The 23,118-nt window shown below is 20.4% G+C and overlaps 3 protein-coding genes across 5 annotated transcripts; 2 read left to right on the top strand and 1 right to left on the bottom strand.

The window, feature by feature from the left end:
- The first annotated feature begins 69 nt into the window (after positions 1 to 69).
- On the top strand, positions 70 to 10,887 carry LOC122505230 (helicase POLQ-like). Of its 3 annotated transcripts, none has more exons than XM_043616722.1 (16): positions 70 to 294; positions 1,304 to 1,782; positions 3,389 to 3,567; positions 4,000 to 4,176; positions 4,619 to 4,718; positions 5,412 to 5,608; positions 5,771 to 5,919; positions 6,299 to 6,533; positions 6,912 to 7,052; positions 7,150 to 7,495; positions 7,865 to 8,022; positions 8,561 to 8,656; positions 8,770 to 8,943; positions 9,760 to 9,873; positions 10,350 to 10,500; positions 10,603 to 10,887. In XM_043616722.1, exons 2-16 carry the CDS (start codon positions 1,338 to 1,340, stop codon positions 10,614 to 10,616), a joined length of 2,676 nt encoding a protein of 891 aa, XP_043472657.1. In that variant the 5' UTR covers positions 70 to 294; positions 1,304 to 1,337; the 3' UTR covers positions 10,617 to 10,887. The 3 variants fall into 3 exon arrangements, with proteins under 3 accessions (XP_043472657.1, XP_043472656.1, XP_043472655.1); XM_043616721.1 differs by having other exon boundaries at positions 10,350 to 10,506; XM_043616720.1 differs by having other exon boundaries at positions 10,350 to 10,484; positions 10,603 to 10,886.
- Positions 10,888 to 11,652: 765 nt separating this feature from the next.
- On the bottom strand, positions 11,653 to 16,557 carry LOC122505223 (ribosomal RNA-processing protein 8). The gene is made up of 4 exons (XM_043616712.1): positions 15,997 to 16,557; positions 15,225 to 15,541; positions 12,358 to 12,594; positions 11,653 to 12,127 (listed from the first exon to the last, which is right to left on the bottom strand). Exons 1-4 carry the CDS (start codon positions 16,315 to 16,317, stop codon positions 11,914 to 11,916), a joined length of 1,089 nt encoding a protein of 362 aa, XP_043472647.1. The 5' UTR covers positions 16,318 to 16,557; the 3' UTR covers positions 11,653 to 11,913.
- Positions 16,558 to 17,054: 497 nt separating this feature from the next.
- On the top strand, positions 17,055 to 23,029 carry LOC122505221. The gene is made up of 2 exons (XM_043616711.1): positions 17,055 to 17,211; positions 21,854 to 23,029. The coding sequence occupies exon 2, from the start codon at positions 21,911 to 21,913 to the stop codon at positions 22,871 to 22,873; it is 963 nt and encodes a 320-aa protein (XP_043472646.1). The 5' UTR covers positions 17,055 to 17,211; positions 21,854 to 21,910; the 3' UTR covers positions 22,874 to 23,029.
- Positions 23,030 to 23,118: the final 89 nt, after the last annotated feature.

The following is a 23,118-nucleotide window of genomic DNA, read 5'->3' as shown; positions in this document are numbered from 1 at the left end:
TACCCTGTGAAACGAGCTTAAGGTTTTGTTGCCGAATTACCTTTCGCACTACCCAACCTTGCTTATTGTATGTTTACATTTGTCGATTGAGCGGTTGACAGTTTAAAAAGCTTTCAAAAATTTATTTACAAAAAAATTCACAAAGCCGACAACTTTTGCGACATTTGCTCTTTTTTTTACAATAATAATTACTGTTTATAGTTTCGTTTCAACTTATTATTTACCCAATTACTGTACAAATAATAACAGGATAATGTATTTTCCGTATTTTTTGATTTTCTCCAGTTGATGACGGTAAGTTAACCTCAAAATTTTCATCACGTGATAAATTACAAATAATTGTTTGTTTTTTAATTTTCTGACTGAAAACTTTATTAATAACTTTGCGTTCTCATCAGGCTAACAGTCTTTCTTATGAATTTATGAATTTTTATTTTTGTATACGTTTAAAATAATACTATTTGTAAATACATCACTAAAGTTCTACGAGTTCTATTATACTTAATAATAATTATTAATTAACTAGCAAATGTTACGAGCGCGGAACGTGATATTCCATTTATTATTATTTTGCAAATTAAAAAATTTTTTATTTTCAAAATATGAATTTTTTAATAATTTCAGATTCAAACTAAAAAATTCAATTATTAACTAATTTACTATAATTATTTCTGTTTATTAATTTCAAAAATTTTAATAAAATTCTTCGCAAAAATTCAATTATTTTCATAAATAATTAGGAATTCAATTATTTTTATGAATAGTAACATTTTTTGCAAAAATACAATTATTTTTTAAAAGAAAATTTCACGAACGAATACAATTTTTCTTTCGAAAATTTGAATAAATCCTTCGACAAAATTCAATTTTTTTTTCTTAATTCGTTAGAAAATATTTCAAAAGAATTCAATTATTTTCTAAAATTTGAATAAATCCTTCGACAAAATTCAATTTTTTTTCTTAATTCGTTACAAAAAAATTTGAAAAGAATTCAATAAATTGAAAATTACTCTAAAATTTACATTTTTCCCCGTAAAGTATTTATTTTAAAAAATTATTTATAAATTATTAAAAATTCTTTAAATTATATTTTATATAATTTTAATAAATTGTACAAATTAAATAAAATTATATAAATTATAATTTCAATATAATAAATAATTATAATAATTTGAATAATTTAATTTTAATGTTCAATAATAAAAAATATCTATAAAATGATCATTTTTTTCAATATAAAAAGAAATTTTGATAAATTAAATTTCTTTGATTAATTTCTAATTAAAAATGAATTTTCCTCTAGTTGAAACATAAAAAATCTTAAAAATCTCGAGAAAATGTCGAGTAAAGATGAAGAAATTAGTTCATGGAGAGAACCAAATAATCGAGGAAGTTATGGCAGTACTTCAAGCACTTTATCGCCAGTTTCGTCTCAATTGTCCGGAATTACCGCACAATCGCTTCTTCATTTAGATAATACATTTTTTAATAATTTCGATGAATTGAATGAAAAAAATAACGATGATGAGGACAATATCACGGCAATTTCTCAGATCTGCAAGAGTCCATCGTCGAAACGACAGAAAAATGATAATAACGTTCAAAGAGTTGAACCAACTGAATTTGAAATACTTTCAGTGATTAATAGTTCATTTATTCATGAATTGTCGGCAAATTATGGTCGCAATGCAATCAACAGTCAACTGGACGATTCGTTTTATGGTCTTCCGCAAAAAGTTAAATATTTATTCAAAAAATATAAAGGAATCGATGAACTTTACGGTATTTAATAATTTTTTCGTTTTTTATGAAATTATTTTTCTTCTATGTTCTTAAATTTTTTTTTATCTGTTTTAGTTATTTTTTTTTAATTCAGGCTTCGCACTCGCCTATTAAACATTTATCATTTTTCTCAAAAATTCAATTATTTTAAAAAATTTTAATAAAATTCTTGTCAATTTTTCAATTATTTTGAAAAATTTTTCTTCAGTTCAATGATTTTCAAATATGAAAAATTTTAATAAAATGTTTCAAAACAATTGAATTATTAAATAAAAAATTTGATAAAATTGTTCGCAGAAATTCAATTATTTTCAAGAAGTTTAATAAAATTCTCGTTAAAATTTCAATTATTTAAAAAAATTTTGATAAAATTCTATATTATTTAATTATTTTCATAAAAAATAAAAAATTCACGAAAATTCAATTACGTTCAAAAATTTAAAAAAAATTCTTATCAAAATTTCAATTATCTTTACAAATAATAAAATTCTTCCTTAGAAATACAATTATTTTCAAAAATATTAATAAAATTCTTGGTAAAATTTCAATTATTTTCCTCAATTTTATATTTTTAAATTTCAAATTGCAAATTTCAAAAAATAAAAAAAAATTAAGTTGAAAAACAATTTTTCTCAATTCAATGATTTTCAATAAATTTTAATAAAATTTTAAAAAGAATTCAATTAAAAAAGTTTTTTTTTTAGAAAAATTGTACTTAAACATTTAATTATTTTCATAAATAATAAAAATTTTTATAGGAATTCAATCATTTTTGTAAATAATAAAAAAAATCATCGCAGAAATTCAATTATTTTTAATACAATTTTTACCGAATTCTTCGAAAAATGTTTTCTTAAAAATTTTATTAAAATTCGTGTAAAGAATTTAATTTTAAGAAACATTCAAAATTATTGAATAAATTATTTATTTTTCTATTTAAATAATTGAATTCTCGTAGAATTTTTTTAATAAACATTGATTTAATAATTTTAGGTGAAAATTTTTGTATAATAATTGAATATGAAAAGTATTATAGTCTGAATTTTTAGAAATAATTGAATTTTGAAAATGTTTCAAAAATTAAAATCTTTGATTTGAAATTTGATTTTTTCATACTTTTAATCCTTTTAATTTTAACTAACAATTTTGGGGAATTAATTTTTTTTTTTTTTGATAGTTTAATTGAATTTTTTTTTGAATTTATTTCAAGTTTTTATTTTCCAATAAATAATTGAAGAATTTCCAAATAATTAAAATTTCCTAAAATTGAATTGTAAACAAATGAATTGGAAAATTCTCAAAGTACGTTTTCAAAAATAATTAAAAATAATTAATTTAAAAAATAATTTTCGTTGAATTTTTTAGAAAATAATAATTAAATTGAAATGATGAAAATAATTTTGAAGAAGTTGAAAAAAATCTTATAATATAAAAAGTTTTTCTTAATATGTTTTCAATTATATAACAAAAGTGCGAAGCCTGTTAATGTTATTCTATTTATTTTATTAATTTTTTATTTACTCTTTTTTAAATTTTATTTTACTGTTTATTATTTATATTTTGCATTTTATTCATTTTATTCATTTTATTTATTGAATTTTCGTAGCTTGGCAACAAGAGTGTCTTAATTTAGAGGCAATAAAAACTAGGAAAAATTTGATTTACTCACTGCCGACAAGCGGTGGAAAAACTTTAGTTGCTGAAATTTTAATGCTGAGAGAACTCGTGCGCAATAAAAAAAATGTTATATTTGTTCTTCCTTATGTCGCGATTGTTCAGGAGAAGGTAACTCTTTTAAAAAAATAGTAATTTAAATTAAAGACAATTTTTTTTCACTTAATCCTTTTTAAAAAAAAAATTTTGTTACCAAATTTTTTTTTTACCAAATTTTTTTTTTACCAAATTTTTTTTTTACCAAATTTTCTTTTACCAAATTTTTAATGTGTAGCTAAATTTGTTAAAATTTTTCCTTTTTAAAAAAAGGAATTTTTTTTCGTTTGCAATTCTTTCTAAATTTTAAATAAAAATTCTTTTCAGTTTTCGTTAAAAAAATTTCAGATTTTTATTTATTTTATGATTTTTTTGTAAAATCTCTATAAAGAGAAAAAAATAGGTTTTTGGAAGAAATTAAAAATATTGAACTGATGAGGAAAGCAGTTTTAAAATCCATTTTTATTAATTCAAAATTTTTGGGACTGTTTTGTAAAAAAATTGTAGGTTCAGTCAATGTCAACATTTGGACTCGATATGGGATTTTTAATAGAAGAATACGCAGCCGGAAAGGGAGCGTATCCTATTAAGAAACGTAGAAAAAAGAATAGTATTTATATTTGTACAATTGAAAAAGCATTGGGAGTTGTCAATTATTTAATAGAAGAAAATCGTCTCGATGAGGTATAAAAACTTCCACTTTATTATTTTAATTTTAATTTTCCAAGACCAGAAAAATTCTTCGCTTTTATAGATTTTTCTATGTTTTATTTTTCTCATTTTTTCTATTCACTCTTAATTTTTTTCTTGGATTTTAAAAAATTTCTTTTTTATTATTTTTATTTTTTTATTTTGTTATTTATTATTTCAAGTATTATTTTATTATCATTTATTATTTAATTATTATTTTGTTATTTATTATTATTTATTATTTTGTTATTTATTTATTATTTATTACTTTGTTATTTATTATTATTTATTATTTTGTTATTTATTTATTATTTATTATTTTGTTATTTATTGTTATCTGTACTTATTAATTATTTTAATTTATTATCCACTTTAATTGACAATTTAAATAGAAATTAAACTATTTTTGCTTATTTTTGATAACTTTTTTTTTAAGATTGGAACTGTCGTTGTTGATGAATTACATTTACTTGGAGATAATGGAGGCCGAGGTGCAACTTTAGAGGGTTTATTAACAAAAATTATGTTTGTTAACGGTAATTATTGTTTTTTAAAAATAATTATTGTTTTTAAAAATAATTATTTACCACGTTTAAGTCTTAATTTTCCTTTTGAAATTTTATATTTACTTATTATCTTTAATATTTATTTTAAGCAACAATTTCCTTTTTAAATTTTATTTTTGATTCATTATATTTTGAAATAATTTTATTATTCACTCAGGCCTTGGATATTATGACTTTTTCGACTTTTTCCAACTATTTGCAAAAAATGCGACTTTTTTCGACTTATTTTCAAAAATTGCGACTTTATCGACTTTTTTTGTATTTTTAATCGACTAAAGCGACTTTTTTTGCGCCTTAAAGTCAATCCGAGACCTTTTCTCTCATTTTATTTTTATTTTTTGTATATTTTTATTTTATTTATATATTTATTTATATTTTAAAATAATTTTATTATTAACTCATTTTATTTATATTTCTTTTTTATATATTTTTATTATATTTTTATTATATTTTAAAATAATTATTTAAGTTTCATTTTCGTTTTTGAAAATTCTATTCACTTTCTTTTTTAATAAATATTTTAAATTTCGAAGTAGCAGTTAATTTTAAATATTTATTTTTAGTATTATCTTTTTTTTTCATTAATTTTAACAATTACTCTGCTTTATTATGTAAATTTTGTAAATGTAGATTTGGCGGTAAATTTTTGCCTTTTATTTTCAGCGAAAATTCACATAATCGGTATGAGTGCAACGATAGGAAATTCAAAAGAAATTGCAAAATTTTTAAATGCCGATCTATATGAAGATAATTTTCGACCTGTGCAAATTCACGAGTATGTTAAGTGTAATTCAGAAATGTGTAAAATTGATAAGAAATCGGAGGAAATTTTCACGAGCAAGGAAGTCAAAGCGTATCCGGTAAATTTTTTTAATTAATTTTTGAAAAACTTTTTTCTGTTTATTATGTTTATAATAATTATTATTTTATTAGAATTATTTTATTTATATTTTCATAATTTTATAATTATTATTATTATAATTCTTTTTATTATTATTATTGTTTTATTTCTATTTCTGTAGTATTATTCGAAGGAAGCGTTGACAATCGATCCTGATTGTATCGGTGGTTTAGTTAATGAAATAGTACCAAATGATTCATGTTTAATATTTTGCTCGAATCGTAAAGGTTGCGAGAACGTTGCAAAATTACTGACGAAAGTTTTATTCAGGTAAAATATTCACTTAAAAAAATAAATTTACTTCTTTATTAAAAGAAATTAAAATACAAAATTAATTTTTATTAAAAAGATTGAAAATTGAAACAGAAAAATTTAATTTTACATATTTTTAATTTTCCATGGCATATTTTTGAGTTTTCATATTATTTCTAATTCTAAATGTCATGTTTTTCAATTTCAAATTAAAATATAAAAATAAAAACTTCTCTTTTGTTTTTGTTTTTTATAATAACAAAAGTAAATAATATGAATTTCATTATTCATTTGCAAAAAAAATTAAAAAATTCTACTGCTTTTTAAATTTTTAAAAGAGAAATTAATTTCTGTTATAATGCGACATTTTTAAAAAAATATAGTTTACTGTTTACAGAAATTTACTGGAACATAATAAAGAGGCGAAACAGTATTTAGAGTCAGCCTTAGGCCAGGAGGGAAGAATTTGTCCAGTTTTAAGAAAAACGATAAGATTCGGAGTTGCCTATCATCATTCGGGACTCACTGCTGAGGAGAGGAAATTAATTGAAGATGCATTTAGAAGTGGAACGTTGTGCGTTATTTGTTGTACTTCAACTTTAGCCGCCGGTGTCAATTTACCAGCAAGAAGAGTTCGTATTTTTTCCCATTTAGAATATTCATTAATTTTCTTTGTAATTTTATTATTTATTTCTCTTCAAATGTTACGACAAAATTATTTTTGCTTCCTTTAACATAATTTGAATTTTTTATTTCTTTTCAATTTTTACTCTTTTTTTTAGTATATTTAACAAATTTTCTAATTTAGAAGTTTTTAAACTAAAAATTTTAACTTGAAATTTTTTAAATTAAAAATTTCTTTTTCAAATTAAAAATATTATAATTGAGAAATTTAAAAATTAAAATTAGTATAATTGAGAATTTTTCCAAAATTAAAAATATTGAAATTAAAAACATTTTTTGCATGAAATTTATTAATTTTGAGATTAAAGTGTAACGGGAATTTTTAGGTGTTACTGAGATCCCCTTACATTGGAACTGAATTTCTAAATACGAGTCGATATAAACAAATGATTGGCAGAGCAGGAAGAGCAGGAATGAACGAAATTGGAGAAAGTATTGTAATTTGTAAAGCAGAAGACATTCCGAAGGTATTGAAAATTATTTTTACACTTTTAAAATATTTATTTTTTACAATTATTAATTATTTATAAATTGTTGAATTAAAAAAACTTTCTTAATTTTTAGATAAGAACTCTAGTGACAGCGAAAATAGAAGACATTTTAAGTTCACTTCACACTGAACAAGATCGTGGTCTCAATAATTTGATACTTAGTTCTGTATTATTGAAAATAGCGACGACAAAAGCTAGATTGAAAATGCTTATTGACAGGAGTCTAATGAAATTACAAGAGAAACGATTGTGCATCAAAATCGATGAGATTCTTGAGAGGACAATAAATGGTCTTTTAGAGAAAGAAATTTTAATTGCCACAAATAACAGTGGAACGAAATTAGATTTAAAAGAATGCCAGGAAATTAATGATGACACTGAATTGGATTTGAGTCCTTTGGGAAAAGCCGCAATGAAAGGTTCTTTCTTCATTCTTTTTGTTTCAAACGAAACTTATTTTTATTTTTAACACATTTTTTTTAAAATCCTCTTTTCTTATTTCTTAATATTTTTTTCCTAAAAAAATCTTTCTTTATTTTTTAAACTTTTTCTCAAAAAACTTTTTTCTTATTTTTTAAACAAACATTTTTATATTTCTTTTAACGCTTTCTTTAAGACGAAAACTTTATTGAAACTTTTTTTAAAAAAATACTTGAAAAAAAATTTGTAAACTCAAATTTTTTTTTTTTAAAAAGTGTTAAAAATGTGTTTTTTGAAAATCTTTTTTGTTAAATTTCCGTATTTGATAAACTTTTAAATTAATAATGAAATTAATAATTTTATTTTAGCTTGTATCGATTTACCGGTGGCTTACGATTTATACGATGATTTAAAGGAGGCTCAGCGTTCTGTTATTCTCGACGACACTCTTCATCTTTTGTATTTAGTCACTCCTTACGATTTGACAAAAGTTGTCAATCCTTCAGGATCTGTTTATTCCGAAGTGGTAAAAATACTCTATTATTATTACACATTTCTTTTATTTTTTATTACATTTTTTATTTTTATTATTATTATTATTATTATTATTATTATTATTATTTGCAAAAATTCAATTATTTTCAACAAAAGATTAAAAATCCTTCAAAACAATTCAATTGCTTTCAATAAAATTTCACGAAAGAATTCAATTTTTTTTTCTTTTAATTCGTTATGAAATTTTTGTAAACATTTATTTTTAAAAATTTATAAAAATAATTGAATTCTTTTAAAGGATTTGAAACTAATTATAGTAAAATTTTTTTGCAATAAAAAATAATTTTTTGTTGAAAATAATTAAATTCTTCCTAATTTGTATAAAACAAAATATTATTTTTTTTATTATGTATTTAATAGGTGGTGAAGAATTAACTTCATTTTTAAAATCGCAGTAATATTTTAACTAAACTTATTTATTTTTATATTTAATTTTTATTATTTAAATTATTGAAAATAATTATCTTTTATATAAAAACGCAAAATGTCTCAGTTTGTTCATTTTTCAGGTAATTAAATTAGATAAATATCAAATGAATATTGCGAGACGAATCGGAATTACGGAGGCCAGCATTTGTAAATTAATGTCCGGATTATTACCCAAGGTTTACTTTTATAATTTTTTAATTAAATTTATTAGCTTTTCCTTCTATATAATTATTAAAGAAAATAGAAACAAAAAGTGAGTTACTAATTTTTTTTTTCTTTTTTATTTCAGGATGTTCCTGAGAGAATTGTTAAAAGATTTTACATAACTTTGATGCTACAAGAATTGTGGCAGCGAAAATCCGTTCATGACGTTGCTGACAAATATCAAGTGAATCGAGGGACAATTCAATTTCTCTTAACTTCTGCCGCCACTTTTGCTTCATCAGTCGTTCGATTTTGTGATGTAATTATTTTCCACTTTCGTATTTCGCTTATTTTTTTTTTCAATCGCCTTGGAAAATTTATTTTCAACTTTTGCTTTATTAATTATTAATATATTTTTTTTCATATTTACCATCGATTTTACTATTAATTTATTTTTACTTAAATTTTTTTTACGTATTTATTAACCATTGTTTTTATTATTTTTTAAAAATTTTTATTGTAATTTTATTTTTTACTTTTTTACGTATTTACTATTTATTTATTTTTACTTTTTTTTACGTATTTACGATTTATTTATTTTTACTTTTTCTACGTATTTACTATTTATTTATTTTTACTTTTTTTACGTATTTACTATTTATTTATTTTTATTTTTTTTTACGTATTTACTATTTATAATTTAATTTTTAACGTATTTATTTACCATTGTTTTTACTATTTTAAAATTTTTTATTGTAAATTTCTTTTAACTTTTTTACGTATTTACTATTTCTAAATTTCTTATTGTAAATTTCCTTTAACTTTTTTACGTATTTACTATTTTAAAATTTTTTATTGTAAATTTACTTTTACTTTTTTACATATTTATTTACCATTGTTTTTACTAAAATTTTATAATTTTTTAACTTGTTTTAATTTTAACTAACATTTTTAATTTTAACTACCATTGTTTTTACTATCTTTATTTATTTTTTAAATTTTCTTTTACATATTTATTTACCATTGATTTTATTATTTTTTAATTAATTTTTTTTGTAAAATTTATTCTTGAATTTGTTATTAGTAAAATTTAGAGTTTTTAATTTCTAAATTAAACGACGTTTTTCCTTTTTAGAATTTACCCGAGTTTTGGACAGTTAAAGATTTAGTGACGACGTTTAGCAGAAGACTTGAATATTGCTGTCCTGAAGAATTAGAACCTTTAATGCAATTGCCTTACGTTCAATTGGTAATTAATTGTTCATGAATTACTTTTATTATTTCAATTCTAATTTATTTACCGTTTATTTTTTTATTTATAAATATTTTATATTTTTTGCTTTTTGTTTTTTTTTTAATTTTTCTATTAATTTTTATTTTTTACATTTTCGAGATCATATTTTTTATATTTTATTTTTTCCTTTTTATACCTATTTTTAGTTTTATTTTTATATTTTATTTTTATACGTTTTTTTTTATTTTTAATATTTTTAATATTTTTTATTTTTATATTTTTATATATTTTTATTTTTTATATTTTTTATTTTTATATTTTTTTATTTTTATATTTTTCTAAATTTTTATAGTTTTATTTCTATATTTTCATAGTTTTAGTTTTATACACTTATATATTAATATTTTACATTTTTTTTTTTTTTTTTTTTAATCTAAAAATATTTTCAAAAATTAAAATTCTAATTTTTGGAATTATTCCACTTTTTTCAGGTGAGAGCCCGACAATTGTATAAAGCGGGCTTTCAAACAGTGACATCAATTGCAAACGCAACTCCCCAAGAGCTCGTAAAACAAATTTCCTATTTACCTCGACAAACGGCCGTTCAAATAATCGCTGCCGCCAACGTAATTGTCGTTAATAGTGAAAGTTATTAATTTTCCAAGTCTATTTGAAAACAAATTTTTTTTTCTCAAATCTTCCAATACTTTATTAATATTTTTTAATAATTATTTTATTTTTCAGCTTTTGATTATTGAAATCGTGGAAACATGTCGAGACAAAGCTGCAGAGGCACAAGAGGGTTTAATTCATAGAGGTGATCTCAGTTTTTTGTTCGACGACAGTTTTGAATAATAATTAAGATAAGAAATCTAACCCTCAGGAATAGATTATCAATCCAAAGACTGAAGTATTTAAATTTAAAATATGTTTAAAAAAAGGGAAGAAAAAATTAAGAATATTTTTTCTCTCATATAATTTTTTACTTGTGATTCTTACTTGTTAATTAATAATTACTGTTAATTACGAAGAAAAAAATTTCATTTTCTGTACATTTAAAAATTGCAGAGAATTTGTTTGATTCTTTAAAAAGTATTTTTGTTACATAAATAAAAAAAAACATCAAATGAAAAAAAAACGTGCGTTACTGTGAAGTTGACATTATTTTTAAAAGTATTATTATTTAAAATATTAAATATTAATAATATTATTATTATTATTATTTTATTATTATTGTTATTTTTTAAAGTTTAATTTTTGAAAGGAAACAAAATAATTTTCAAAGACTGGAAAAATTAAGTGAGGGGTAAAAATAATCTAAAGAAAAAATTGAAATAAGTAGAGAATATTTTTAAAAATATTTTTAAAAATATTTTTAAAAAAATATTTAAGAAAATATTCTTTAGATATTTTAAGTTTGAAATATTATCAAAGTAAAAAAAATTGTTTGCGATAGAAAATAATTTCCTTTTGAAAATAAAATTTATTTTTTTCACGATATCGTGTCTTTCAGAGCAATTTGTATCGAGATTGGCAAATTGTTTAAGCAGTCACGAAGATTAAATTCCACTTTGCGTTTTTGATGTTAATTTAAAATATATTAAGATCGAACGATTTGTGGTACAAAGCACGAAAATTTTAATCAACAATTTTTTAAAAGTTAATTACTATATTTACTATTCACTTAATTTATCAGTTAATTGTCTTTTTTCTTAATTTATTTTTTTTTTCTTTTTTTTATTCTTCAGAAATTTTTCAATTACATAATATATAAAATTAGAAAATAGACATTAATTTTTTTTTTACTTAAAATTCAATTTATTATCTACTTATTCAGTTTAACATTTTCTAAGTAATTCTATTTACATTTTTACTTAAAACTATATTTCTTACTCTATTGTACAATGTAAATTCCTTTAGTTTTTAGTTTATGAAACTAAAAAATATTTTTAGAAAATCATTTTTAAAATCACTTTTTTGTACAAACAAAAAGAATTTTGGTTTCTTTGAGAAAAAGAATTAAAAATCCATGTCATTAATATTTTTTTTCGATTATTACCGTCTTTTGTATAAACAGGGTTTGAGTTCAATTGCAGGGAGTTTCGATTTTCCCTTTTCGAGATCTTTCTCTTTTTTAAAATCCAAAAAGTAGAATAAATCATTCGAGAGATCCGACCATGTGTTGACGAATCCATAATTTGTGACTAATTTAATGAAGTCCTCGATATTCTCAAATCTACTTTCCACTTCTGCAATTTTCATGATTCCCCTAAAATAATTATTTTTATAAATTTTAATCTCAAAAATCTTAAAAATGGACAATAAATTAAAGAAATATGTGAGGCTTGTAATTGTGATTCAAAATGCAAAATTTTTTTTTTCTACAAAAAATAATCTTGTAGAATTACTAATTTTTGAAATTATTTTAAAAAATTAGGTTTTAATGGGAAAATTCAAATTATTTTAATTATAATTACTAATTATTTAAAAAAAACAAACCCTTTTTTGAGAACACGATTTGCTTCCAGTAAATAATCGTTGAGATTCGTTCCCATGAGTGATAAACAAAAAACAACGATGTTTACTCCACTTTTCAAAAGAGGCGTGTGCGCCATGTCACAAACTGTAACTTTATCATTCATCGCCACAAAATCGAAGGAATGCACCTTTTGAGAAACTGATTCCGCGATTTTTGCTTCCCCACAGCCAAAATCGGCTACAATGTAATCTTTCGGACTGAAAGATAAAAATAAATATATAAAAATATTGAAACCCACATTTTTCAAGTAAAATTATAAATTATAAAAAATAATTGAATTTTGGAAGAATTACAGTTGCAATTTTCAGAAATAATTAAATTTCAAAAGGTTTTTTTACTGAAATCATTTTAAATTTTAATTCCTGTGGAAAAATAATAAGTTTTCAAATTTTTGCTTAACAAAAATTGTTGAAGTTTTGAATAATTTAATTTAGAAATTACGAAAAAAGTTGTATCTTGAAAAAATGTAATTAACATTTTTTTAAAAATAATTCTATTTCCGAAAATAATGTTAACACATTTAAACAATTATTGAAATTTTTTGCAAATTTATTTAAAATAAATTTTGTTTTTTAATTAAATTTCATTTGTTTACTTTTAAAAATCATTCGGAAATATAATCGTATTTTTGAAGAATTCTAATTGAAAATTTGGAAAATAATTAAATTTTAAATGTGATTTCTACACGAGTTGTTTAAATAATTCTTAATTTTTTTTAAATTTAATGAAAAACTGTTAGAAAAATTATATTTTTTTTTTAAAAAATGAAGAATTTTCATTACTGAAAATAATTAGGTTTTTGAAAATATAATTACACTTTTTTACTTCAATTTCCTAAACAAATTTTTTAAAGATAATAGATAGTCTTTCAATTACAAAAACAATTGAAAAATTTTCATACAATTGAATTTTGGTAAAATCTTTTAAAATTAATTGAAATTTGATAAAATGTTTTTAAAAAAATGGAATTTTGGTAAAATCGATTGAAAAATAATTGAAATTTGTAAAAATCTTTTAAAAATAATTAAATTTTTTTGAAAAATATAAAATGAATAATCAAATTTATGAAGAATTTTAATTATAGATAAAAAAACATGATTTTTACGAAATTTTAATAAGAATCTAAAGAAGTAAATTGAAACAAAATTTAATTTCCTTTATTCGAAGATAAGTAAATCTTATAATAATTTATAATAAAAAAAATTCTAAGAATTATTTTTTTAAAAATATTCTAATGTAATTTTTCGAATATAATTGAATTTCTTAAAAGAATTTATGTATAATTTAAAAAAAAATAAGTAATTTTTTGAAGAATTTTGATTAAAAATTTTTACAAAAATTCTTTTCTCCAAAATGTTAAAATTAATTCTGAAAAATTTTAACGTTTGTTTTATTTTTTTGTAGCTTATTTGAATTTTCGGAATTATATTTTTAAAAATATTGAAAATAATTGAATTTTAAATATTTATAATGAAAAAAAATTCTAAGAATGACCTTTTTTAAAAAAAAATTTTAATATTTGTTTTTAAAAGCTAAGTTTTCATTAATTTTCATTTTCATAGATTTACACTTGAATATTTTTAATTAAATTTCAAAAATTGTAATAATATTATTTGACAAAAATCAATTATTTTCAATTAAATTTTACAAAATTTCAATTTTATTCCAAATCATTTTAATTGTATATGTAGTTCGAAAATTTAATTTGAAAAATTATTCAAAAATAATTTTTGAATAATTTTTCTATAGTTATTTTTCACACTGGAAAAATCGAAATAATTTGCAAATTTATACTAAAAATGTGGCGTTTTGTTGCAATATTTGGAAGAAAAGACGAAAAAGTCCCAATTTTTGAAAATAAGTCGAAAAAAGTCTCATTTTTGGAAAATAGTCGAAAAAAGTCGAAAAAGTCATAATATCCGAGGCTTGTGAATCAATTTAATTTTAATTATTTTAGAAAAAAGTAATAAAATTCTGAGAAGAATTTAATTATTTTCTATATTATAATTAAACTTCTGACATGAATTTAATTATTTTAGAAAAATGTTTTAAAATTCTGAGAAGTATTTAATTATTTTCAAAAATTTTATTCGAATTCTTCGATAAAATTCAATAATTCTCAAATTTTTTGATCAAATCCTTGAAATGATTTTAATTATTTTGAAATTGTTTGATAAAAATTTGTTATAATCTTTAAAAAATAATTCAATTTAAAAAAAGAAATAAAAGTTTTAATCATGATTGATTTCTCATCCAAAATGTTAAGAATAATTCTTAAAAATTTTAATATTATTATTATTTTTTTTATGTATTTGAATTTTCGGAAATACGTAATTAAAAATAATTAAATTTCAAAAAATTAGAATAAAAAAATTCTACGAATTAGTTTTTTTTAAAAACTATTTATATATAATTTTTAAAAGCTAATTTTCATTAAATTTCATTTTTAAAAATTACACTTGAAAGTATTTCATTAAAATTTTTGTGAATTCAATTATTATCAAAAATGTAAATTTAAAAATTCTAAAACGTTGATTTTTAAAAATATCTTGAAAATAATTGAATTTTAAAAATTTATAATGAAAAAAATTTTAATATTAGTTTTGAAAAGCTAATTTTCATTATTTTTCTATAGTTATTTTTCACACTAGAAAAATCGAAATAATTTGCAAATTTATACTAAAAATGTGGCGTTTTGTTGCAATATTTGGAAGAAAAGACGAAAAAGTCCCAATTTTTGAAAATAAGTCGAAAAAAGTCTCATTTTTGGAAAATAGTCGAAAAAAGTCGAAAAAGTCATAAAATATTTTTAAAAAAATTTACTTACCATTTTTTGATTGATTCTATAATAATATCGACAGGATTCAAAGGCCAATTATCGACTTGTTGCTGAAAACCTTTATGATAAGCGTCGAAGGCTTCAGGATCGTCTTTGAAATATTTCTTTGATTCGAAACTCGCATTATTGTACAAAGTTTCATTGATAAAGCGAAATCTCGACGAACGAAGTTGGGCAATCATTCTCTCTCTCAATGTTGACGATGAATTTTCCCAATTTGGTTTGTTCTTCTCTTCCTCTTTATCCATCAACATTCCTTTCAGTGTGTTCACATCTATTTTTTTATTTAATTGACTCTTTTTGCCCTGAAATGAAATGAAAAAAATTATATACATTTAATTTTAAGACAAAGAATTTTAAATTTAATGAGAGAGAAAAAAAAATTAAAAAATCTTATGAGAGGATTTTTTAATTCTTTTTTTCATAAATCTACTTAATTTTAATATTTATCTTTTTGTTAAAAAAAAAAAACCTTCCTTAATTATTTTTAGTGTAAATGAAAATAAAATTCGAATTTTTTTTTATCTTTTTGTAAAGAAAACGTTCTTAAATTATTTTTAATGTAAATAAAAATAGAATTCGATTTTTTTTTATATACAGTAGATTAGATTTATTCTTTATTGTATACTTTTTAGAAGGAAAATTCGAAAATTTTTTATATAATAAAAATATTTTTATATTTTCGTTAAAGCTGATTTTAAATTAATTAGTAAAACATTAAAAATTTTTTTAATTCGAATTTTTTTTTTTTGCCTTTTACCGAATTTTTTACGAGCGCATTAGATTTATTTTTCTTCGACTTTCTTCGCTTTTTTGACTCAATTACTTCTTCCTTCTCCCCTTCAATTTCTGATCGATTTCTCTTATTTGTCATTTTTCCTCTATTTTCCATAATTTTTTTCTTATTTTCATTTTTCATTTTTCCCAAAACCATTTTCTTGGGACTATTAAAATTCATCGTTTCTTTTTGAGACGAAAATTTCTTTTTTTTCTTCTCTTTTGAAACAGAAGAATTCATTAATTCATTTTCCTCTAAATTTTGTCTTCGATTTCTTTTGAACTTTCTTTTTTTCACTGACATTTTTTCTGTTTTATTATTTAAATTTTCTAATTTATCCAAAACTGGTCCCTTTACACCAACGAAGGTGGATTTTTTTTTAATAATTGGAAATGGTGTTTCACGTGAAATTTTCGATGACAATATTTTTTTTTGTTTTTTCTTATTATTAATTGTCGGAGAATTATTTGTTGTTAAATTTATTTGCTGTAATTGTTTTTTTCTTTGTTTTCTTTTTATTTTTTTTACTTTTTTCGGAGATTCTGTGGTTTTTTGATTATTTATGGAAATATTTTTGAAGGATGGATCAAATTTTTTTTTCTTTGATTTCGAAATATTTTCTTCTTTTTTTCCTTTGTTTGGAGAACCTTGAAAATTTTTTCGTTTCTGTAAAAATAAATTTTATTTTTAAAATAACTTATTTTATTATATATATTTATTAAAATCTAAAAAAATAATTGAATTATTTAAAAAAAAAAAATTTTATTCAAATTTTATTCAAAATAATTAATTTATTTTGAACAATTTTATTAAAATATTTGAAAATAATTTAAAACATATATTGATTTCATTTATTCATTTAAGTTTATTTAAAAATATTTTATTTATCTTCTTTCTAAACATTCACTGATAAATATTATTTTTCCCTACCAAACTGAACAACTTGCACCTGTAATTTTTCTATTGGTTAACAGAATATCTGTTCACTGATAAATAATATTTTTCTCTTCAAATTCGAATTCGTTGCATCTGTACTTTTTCTATTGGTCAACAAATAATCAAATTTAGATATTTCAAAGGTACAAATACGAAACGTTCAATCTCTGTTACGTGGCATTGAGTTTAAAACAAAAGAATATTGACATTCGTCTAATTGTTCCTGAATACCAAATACAAGAAAAATTTGACACCAAAACAGTAAGAAAATACCGCATTTTAAAAATCAAATTATACTATAAACTTTCTCAAAAAAATTAATTCCACAGAATTGTTAGTTATGTTTGAAAAATTCAGATTTTCATAGATTTTAATTTGAAACCTGTTCAAAATTTAATTATTTCTAAAAATTATTCAATTATTTCTATTAGAAGTAAAAAAAATAAGTATAATAAGTAATTAATTGAATAATTGAATGTTTCTTAAAATTGAATTCTCATAAAGAATTTTATCAACAAATTTTTAAATAATTGAATTCTGTCAACTAATTGTAATATAATTTTTAAGAATAATTACATTTTTCGAGGAATTCGATTAAAATTGTATTAAAAATAATTGAAATTCCGCGATAAATTTTTATTGTTTGTGAAAATAATTGAATTCCTGTGAAATTTTTCCTATTTATGAAAATAATTACCCAAATGAATTTTATTAAAAAATTTTTTTCACTTATTTATGAATATCTCGGACGTTAAAGATTATTTTATTAATTAAAAAATTTGTTTTTTAAATAATTGAATTGTTTCGGAAAATTATTTTATTAAAATTTTTGAAAAGAATTGAATTTCTGCGAAGAATTTTATTTCTTCTGAAAATAATTGAATAATTTATGCAATCAATTTTGTAACACAGAAATTGAGGATTTTCTGATAAACTATATTTAAAAATTTAATTTTTTCTGGTACTTTTAATAAAAATTAAATTTAAGAAATATTTTTGTAAATTTGTAGCAGTCCTTCAGTAAAAACTTTTATAAGCTCGTAATTTTTAAAAATAACAATTTTAACATTCTAGGCAATGTTATCTGATATTATTTTTATGAATAAGATAAGTTTATTAAATTTTTAATTGCATTTTTTTTATAGAAATTTTCAAACAATTCAATTTGTAATATTATTTCCGTTCTGTACATAAAATCACAATCAAAAATCATAAATATGCAATCATTTAAAAAGTTTACAAATTTGACAAAAAAGGAGGATTTTCAATTTTTTTAGATTAGAAACATAATTCAGATTAACTTTTAAAAGAATCGTCCTCCATATTGGATCAGCCATTTTGTATTTTTTAAAACTGACTACATATTCGTAATCAGTGACCCCAAAAATCCCCGAGTAACAAGTTTCAAGTGAATTTTATTGATTTAAAAAATAAGCTAAAAACAGGCCTCGGATCGACTTTAAGGCGCAAAAAAAGTCACTTTAGTCGATTAAAAATAGGAAAAAAAGACGTTAATTTAATTTAGTGTTGTCACAAATATTTTATTTTCTATTTCCCTGATTCTTCACTGATTTCTAAATTCAATTAATCAAAACTTGTATAATTTTGCTAAATAAAATATTTAAATACTTCTTATTTCTTTTTTCACCAGGAAATAAAATTTAATTATTTAAATACAAAAATTCATTTTTTTATAATAATTGAAACCGTTCATTTTTCTTTTTAAAGATATTAAGGTAGAATATATTCAAAAATTTTAATAAATAAATTTGTAAAATTAACTTTTTAAAAATATTTCTAATTAATTTTTGAAAGACGCAATAGTTTTACAATTACATAACAATTAAAAATTAAAAAAATTGAAATTTGGTAAAATCTTTTTAAAAAATAATTTAAATTTAGTAAAATCTTTGAAAAATAATTAAAATTTGCAAATGAATTTTAAATAAATTCCTTAAAATAATTAAATTTGGCAAAAGTTTTAAAAAAAAGTCTGAAAATAATTGAATTTTGCAAAGAGTTTTATTAAAATTATAGATAAATTAGAAATTTAATAAAATTCCAGAACAAAATTGAATTTTGCAAAGTGTTTTATTAAAAATTTACAAAATTAATTGAATTTTTCAATAAACTTTTTAAAAATTCCTGAAAATTGAATTTAGACAAAAATTTTTATTAAAATTCTTGAAAATAATTGAATTTTGCAATAAATTTTTTAAAAATTCCTAAAAAATGGAATTTAGACAAAAATTTTATTAAAATTCATGAAAATAATTGAATTTTGCAATAAATTTTTTAAAAATTTCTGAAAATTGGATTTAGACCAAAATTTTTATTAAAATTTATAAAAATAATTGAATTTTGTAACGAATTTTAATAAAATTCCTGAAAATTGAATTTAGACAAAAATTTATATTAAAATTCCTGAAAATAATTGAATTTTGCAATAAATTTTTTGAAAATTCCTAAAAAATGGAATTTACACAAAATTTTTATCCAAATTCATGAAAATAATTGAATTTTGCAATAAATTTTTTAAAAATTTCTGAAAATTGGATTTAGACCAAAATTTTTATTAAAATTCATGAAAATAATTGAATTTTGTAACGAATTTTAATAAAATTCCTGAAAATTGAATTTAGACAAACATTTTTATTAAAATTCCTGAAAATAATTGAATTTTGCAATAAATTTTTTAAAAATTTCTGAAAATTGGATTTAGACCAAAATTTTTATTAAAATTCATGAAAATAATTGAATTTTGTAACGAATTTTAATAAAATTCCTGAAAATTGAATTTAGACAAACATTTTTATTAAAATTCCTGAAAATAATTGAATTTTGCAATAAATTTTTTTAAAATTCCTAAAAAATGGAATTCACACAAAAATTTTATTAAAATTCATGAACATAATTGAATTTTGCAACGAATTTTAATACAATTCCTGAAAATTGAATTTAGACCAAAATTTTTATTAAAATTCATGAAAATAATTGAATTTTGTAACGAATTTTAATACAATTTCTGAAAATTGAATTTAGTCCAAAATTTTTATTAAAATTCATGAAAATAATTGAATTTTGTAACGAATTTTAATACAATTTCTGAAAATTGAATTTAGACCAAAATTTTTATTAAAATTCCTGAAAATAATTGAATTTTGCAATAAATTTTTTAAAAATTCCTCAAAAATGGAATTTAGACAAAAATTTTATTAAAATTCATGAAAATAATTGAATTTTGCAATAAATTTTTTAAAAATTTCTAAAAATTGGATTTAGACCAAAATTTTTATTAAAATTCATGAAAATAATTGAATTTTGTAATGAATTTTAATAAAATTCCTGAAAATTAAATTTAGACAAAAATTTATATTAAAATTCCTGGAAATAATTGAATTTTGCAATAAATTTTTTGAAAATTCCTAAAAAATGGAATTTACACAAAAATTTTATTAAAATTCATGAACATAATTGAATTTTGCAACGAATTTTAATACAATTCCTGAAAATTGAATTTAGACCAAAATTTTTATTAAAATTCCTTGCAATAAATTTTTTAAAAATTTCTGAAAATTGGATTTAGACAAAATTTTTATTAAAATTCATGAAAATAATTAAATTTTGCAACGAATTTTAATAAAACTCCTGAAAATTTAATTTAGACAAAAATTTATATTAAAATTCTTGAAAATAATTGAATTTTGCAATAAATTTTTTAAAAATTTCTGAAAATTGGATTTAGACAAAATTTTTTTTAAAATTCATGAAAATAATTGAATTTTGCAACGAATTTTAATACAATTCCTGAAAATTTAATTTAGACAAAAATTTATATTAAAATTCCTGAAAATAATTAAATTTTGCAATAAATTTTTTAAAAATTCCTAAAAAATGGAATTTAGACAAAACTTTTATTAAAATTCATGAAAATAATTGAATTTTGCCATGAATTTCAATAAAATTCCTTAAAATAATTAAATTTTACCAAAAAATGTATTAAACAAATAAATAATTGAGTTTTTAAAAAATATTTTTAAAAAATAATCAAATTTTTCATGAATTTTAATTATAAATAATTTCTCAAAAAATTCTAAAATAGTAAATTTTAAAAAAATTTTAAATTACTTTGTCGGAGAATTACTTTTTTCAATACTATTTTAATATTTTCATTTTTTCTCGAATTTACACTTGAAGATTATTCATTAAAATTTTTAAAAATTCAATTATTTCCAAAATTTTCAATAAAAATTCTTTAATAGTTAATTTTTGAAAAATTATAATAAAATACTTGAAAAAAAGTTTTTATTTTTAAATAATTTTAAATTTCCATTATTCGAAATTTTAATTGTATAGTTTAAAAAATTAGAAAAAATTTTTCAAAAATAATTTTCGAAAGATTTATCTACAGCTATTTTTTATACTGCGCTTAAAAATCGAAAAAAGTTGCAACATTTTATACTAAAAATATGGTATTTTCTATTTTGTCGCAAAATTTGGAAGAAAAGTCGAAAAAGTCGCAATTTTTGAAAATAAGTCGAAAAAAGGCGAAAAAGTCATAATATCCGAGGCCTGAAAAAAAAAATAGTTTTTAAAATACTTCCGCCATATTGAATCAGTCATTTTGAATTTTTGAATAACAATTGCAAATTTTTACAAACATATAGTCAACTTTGACATTACTTTTTCAGGTTAAAAATCAGTTTTCTTTTAATTATTTATTATTATTTTTCTTATAATCGGAAGAGTTAGAACAACAACCTCCAGAAGGTTTTATATGATTTTAAATGCCACTTAGATTTTATCACACTTGTTATCAAAAATTCCCCATAGTGCACCCAAGGAAATTAGAATTTTAATTTCAAATGGTCTATAGTCAAAAAAAGGTTTTTCTACTTTTCAGGGTTTTTAAATATCAATTATCAACTGGAAAAAAGTTGTAATACCTTGTTGATCAATCATGATAAGAATAGCAATAATCTGCTTTCTAGTTTCCATTGTTAGAAGTCAGTTCTGTAAGCTCACTTCTGATGATTTAAATGGACTAACTCAATTGTTTAATGATGTGCATAAAAGTGTGGAGGAAGCAACTCGAGGTCAAAGTGGAAATGCGGCAATTTTTTTGGGCGACGTTGGAAGTGAAAAAGAAGCACTAATTAATTACTTAATAGGCAATGAATTAATAGCTTACAGACCAAATAAATATGAAGCCCTAAAACTGAGAAAAGCTAACAATAGTACCACAGGTCCAGAAATTTATACTGGAACAGTATCAAAAACTAAAATTCCTACAAAATGGAAATCAACAAGGACAGAATTACAGAATTTGGAGATTTGGGATACTCCTCCACTAATGGACAATAGAGGTCCACTGCAGGATCTGAATAATTCCATTTATTTGTATCATTTGATAAGAAGTCTCGAATCACTAAAGTTTGTTGTAGTTATCAATTGTCATGACATTATTTCTGATGATATTGGACAGATTCTCAGGCTTTTACGTACTCTTGAAACTTTATTTAATGACAAGTTTAGAGATTTTTTGCCAAGTATATCAGTTATTATTTCAAGAGCACCAGAAAAAATTGAAGATATTTTAGTCGATCGTGAATTTATAAAGAAAAAATTAGATTCGAATATTATACAAGATTCTACCTTAGTTATGTCAAACGTTTCAAGAGACTTTTTACGGCAGATTATGAGTAATAAAAAAAGTGTAGGCATCTTCAGGAAACCGGAAAATGTTGAAAAGGTTACTGCTGTTATCGATGATAATATTATTCAAGCTATTAATAACGCTGAGAGCAAAGACAAGTCATCTAATCAGAATATAAGTTTACCAATTTCAATAGAATTGCATCCTTGCCTGGAAGACATTAATTATTTGCTGTCCAAAAAAGAAGCAAAAGAAGAAAGTGCCTGATAAAAATTTCTGGAATTTTATTTGCAGGCAGTACTTCTTCTAATTAAACTACTGTAGTTATTATGGGTTAATTCAAATAATTTTAGAAATATGGTGTCGGTTAATGTATATCTAAATATAAAAAATTAAAAAATAAATTCCAGAATTTCAAATTCATTTTGATTTTTCATTTATCCTTTACAATTTATATAATCATCAACATACAGAATTTTCAGAAACGAATAAAATTTTTAACGATAACTTCA

Source organism: Leptopilina heterotoma, unplaced genomic scaffold (assembly GCF_015476425.1).
Source record: "Leptopilina heterotoma isolate Lh14 unplaced genomic scaffold, ASM1547642v1 Lhet_350, whole genome shotgun sequence".
Taxonomy (NCBI): domain Eukaryota; kingdom Metazoa; phylum Arthropoda; class Insecta; order Hymenoptera; family Figitidae; genus Leptopilina; species Leptopilina heterotoma.
The sequence above is the reverse complement of the archived record's forward strand: the minus strand, read 5'-3'. Positions and strand labels throughout refer to the sequence as shown.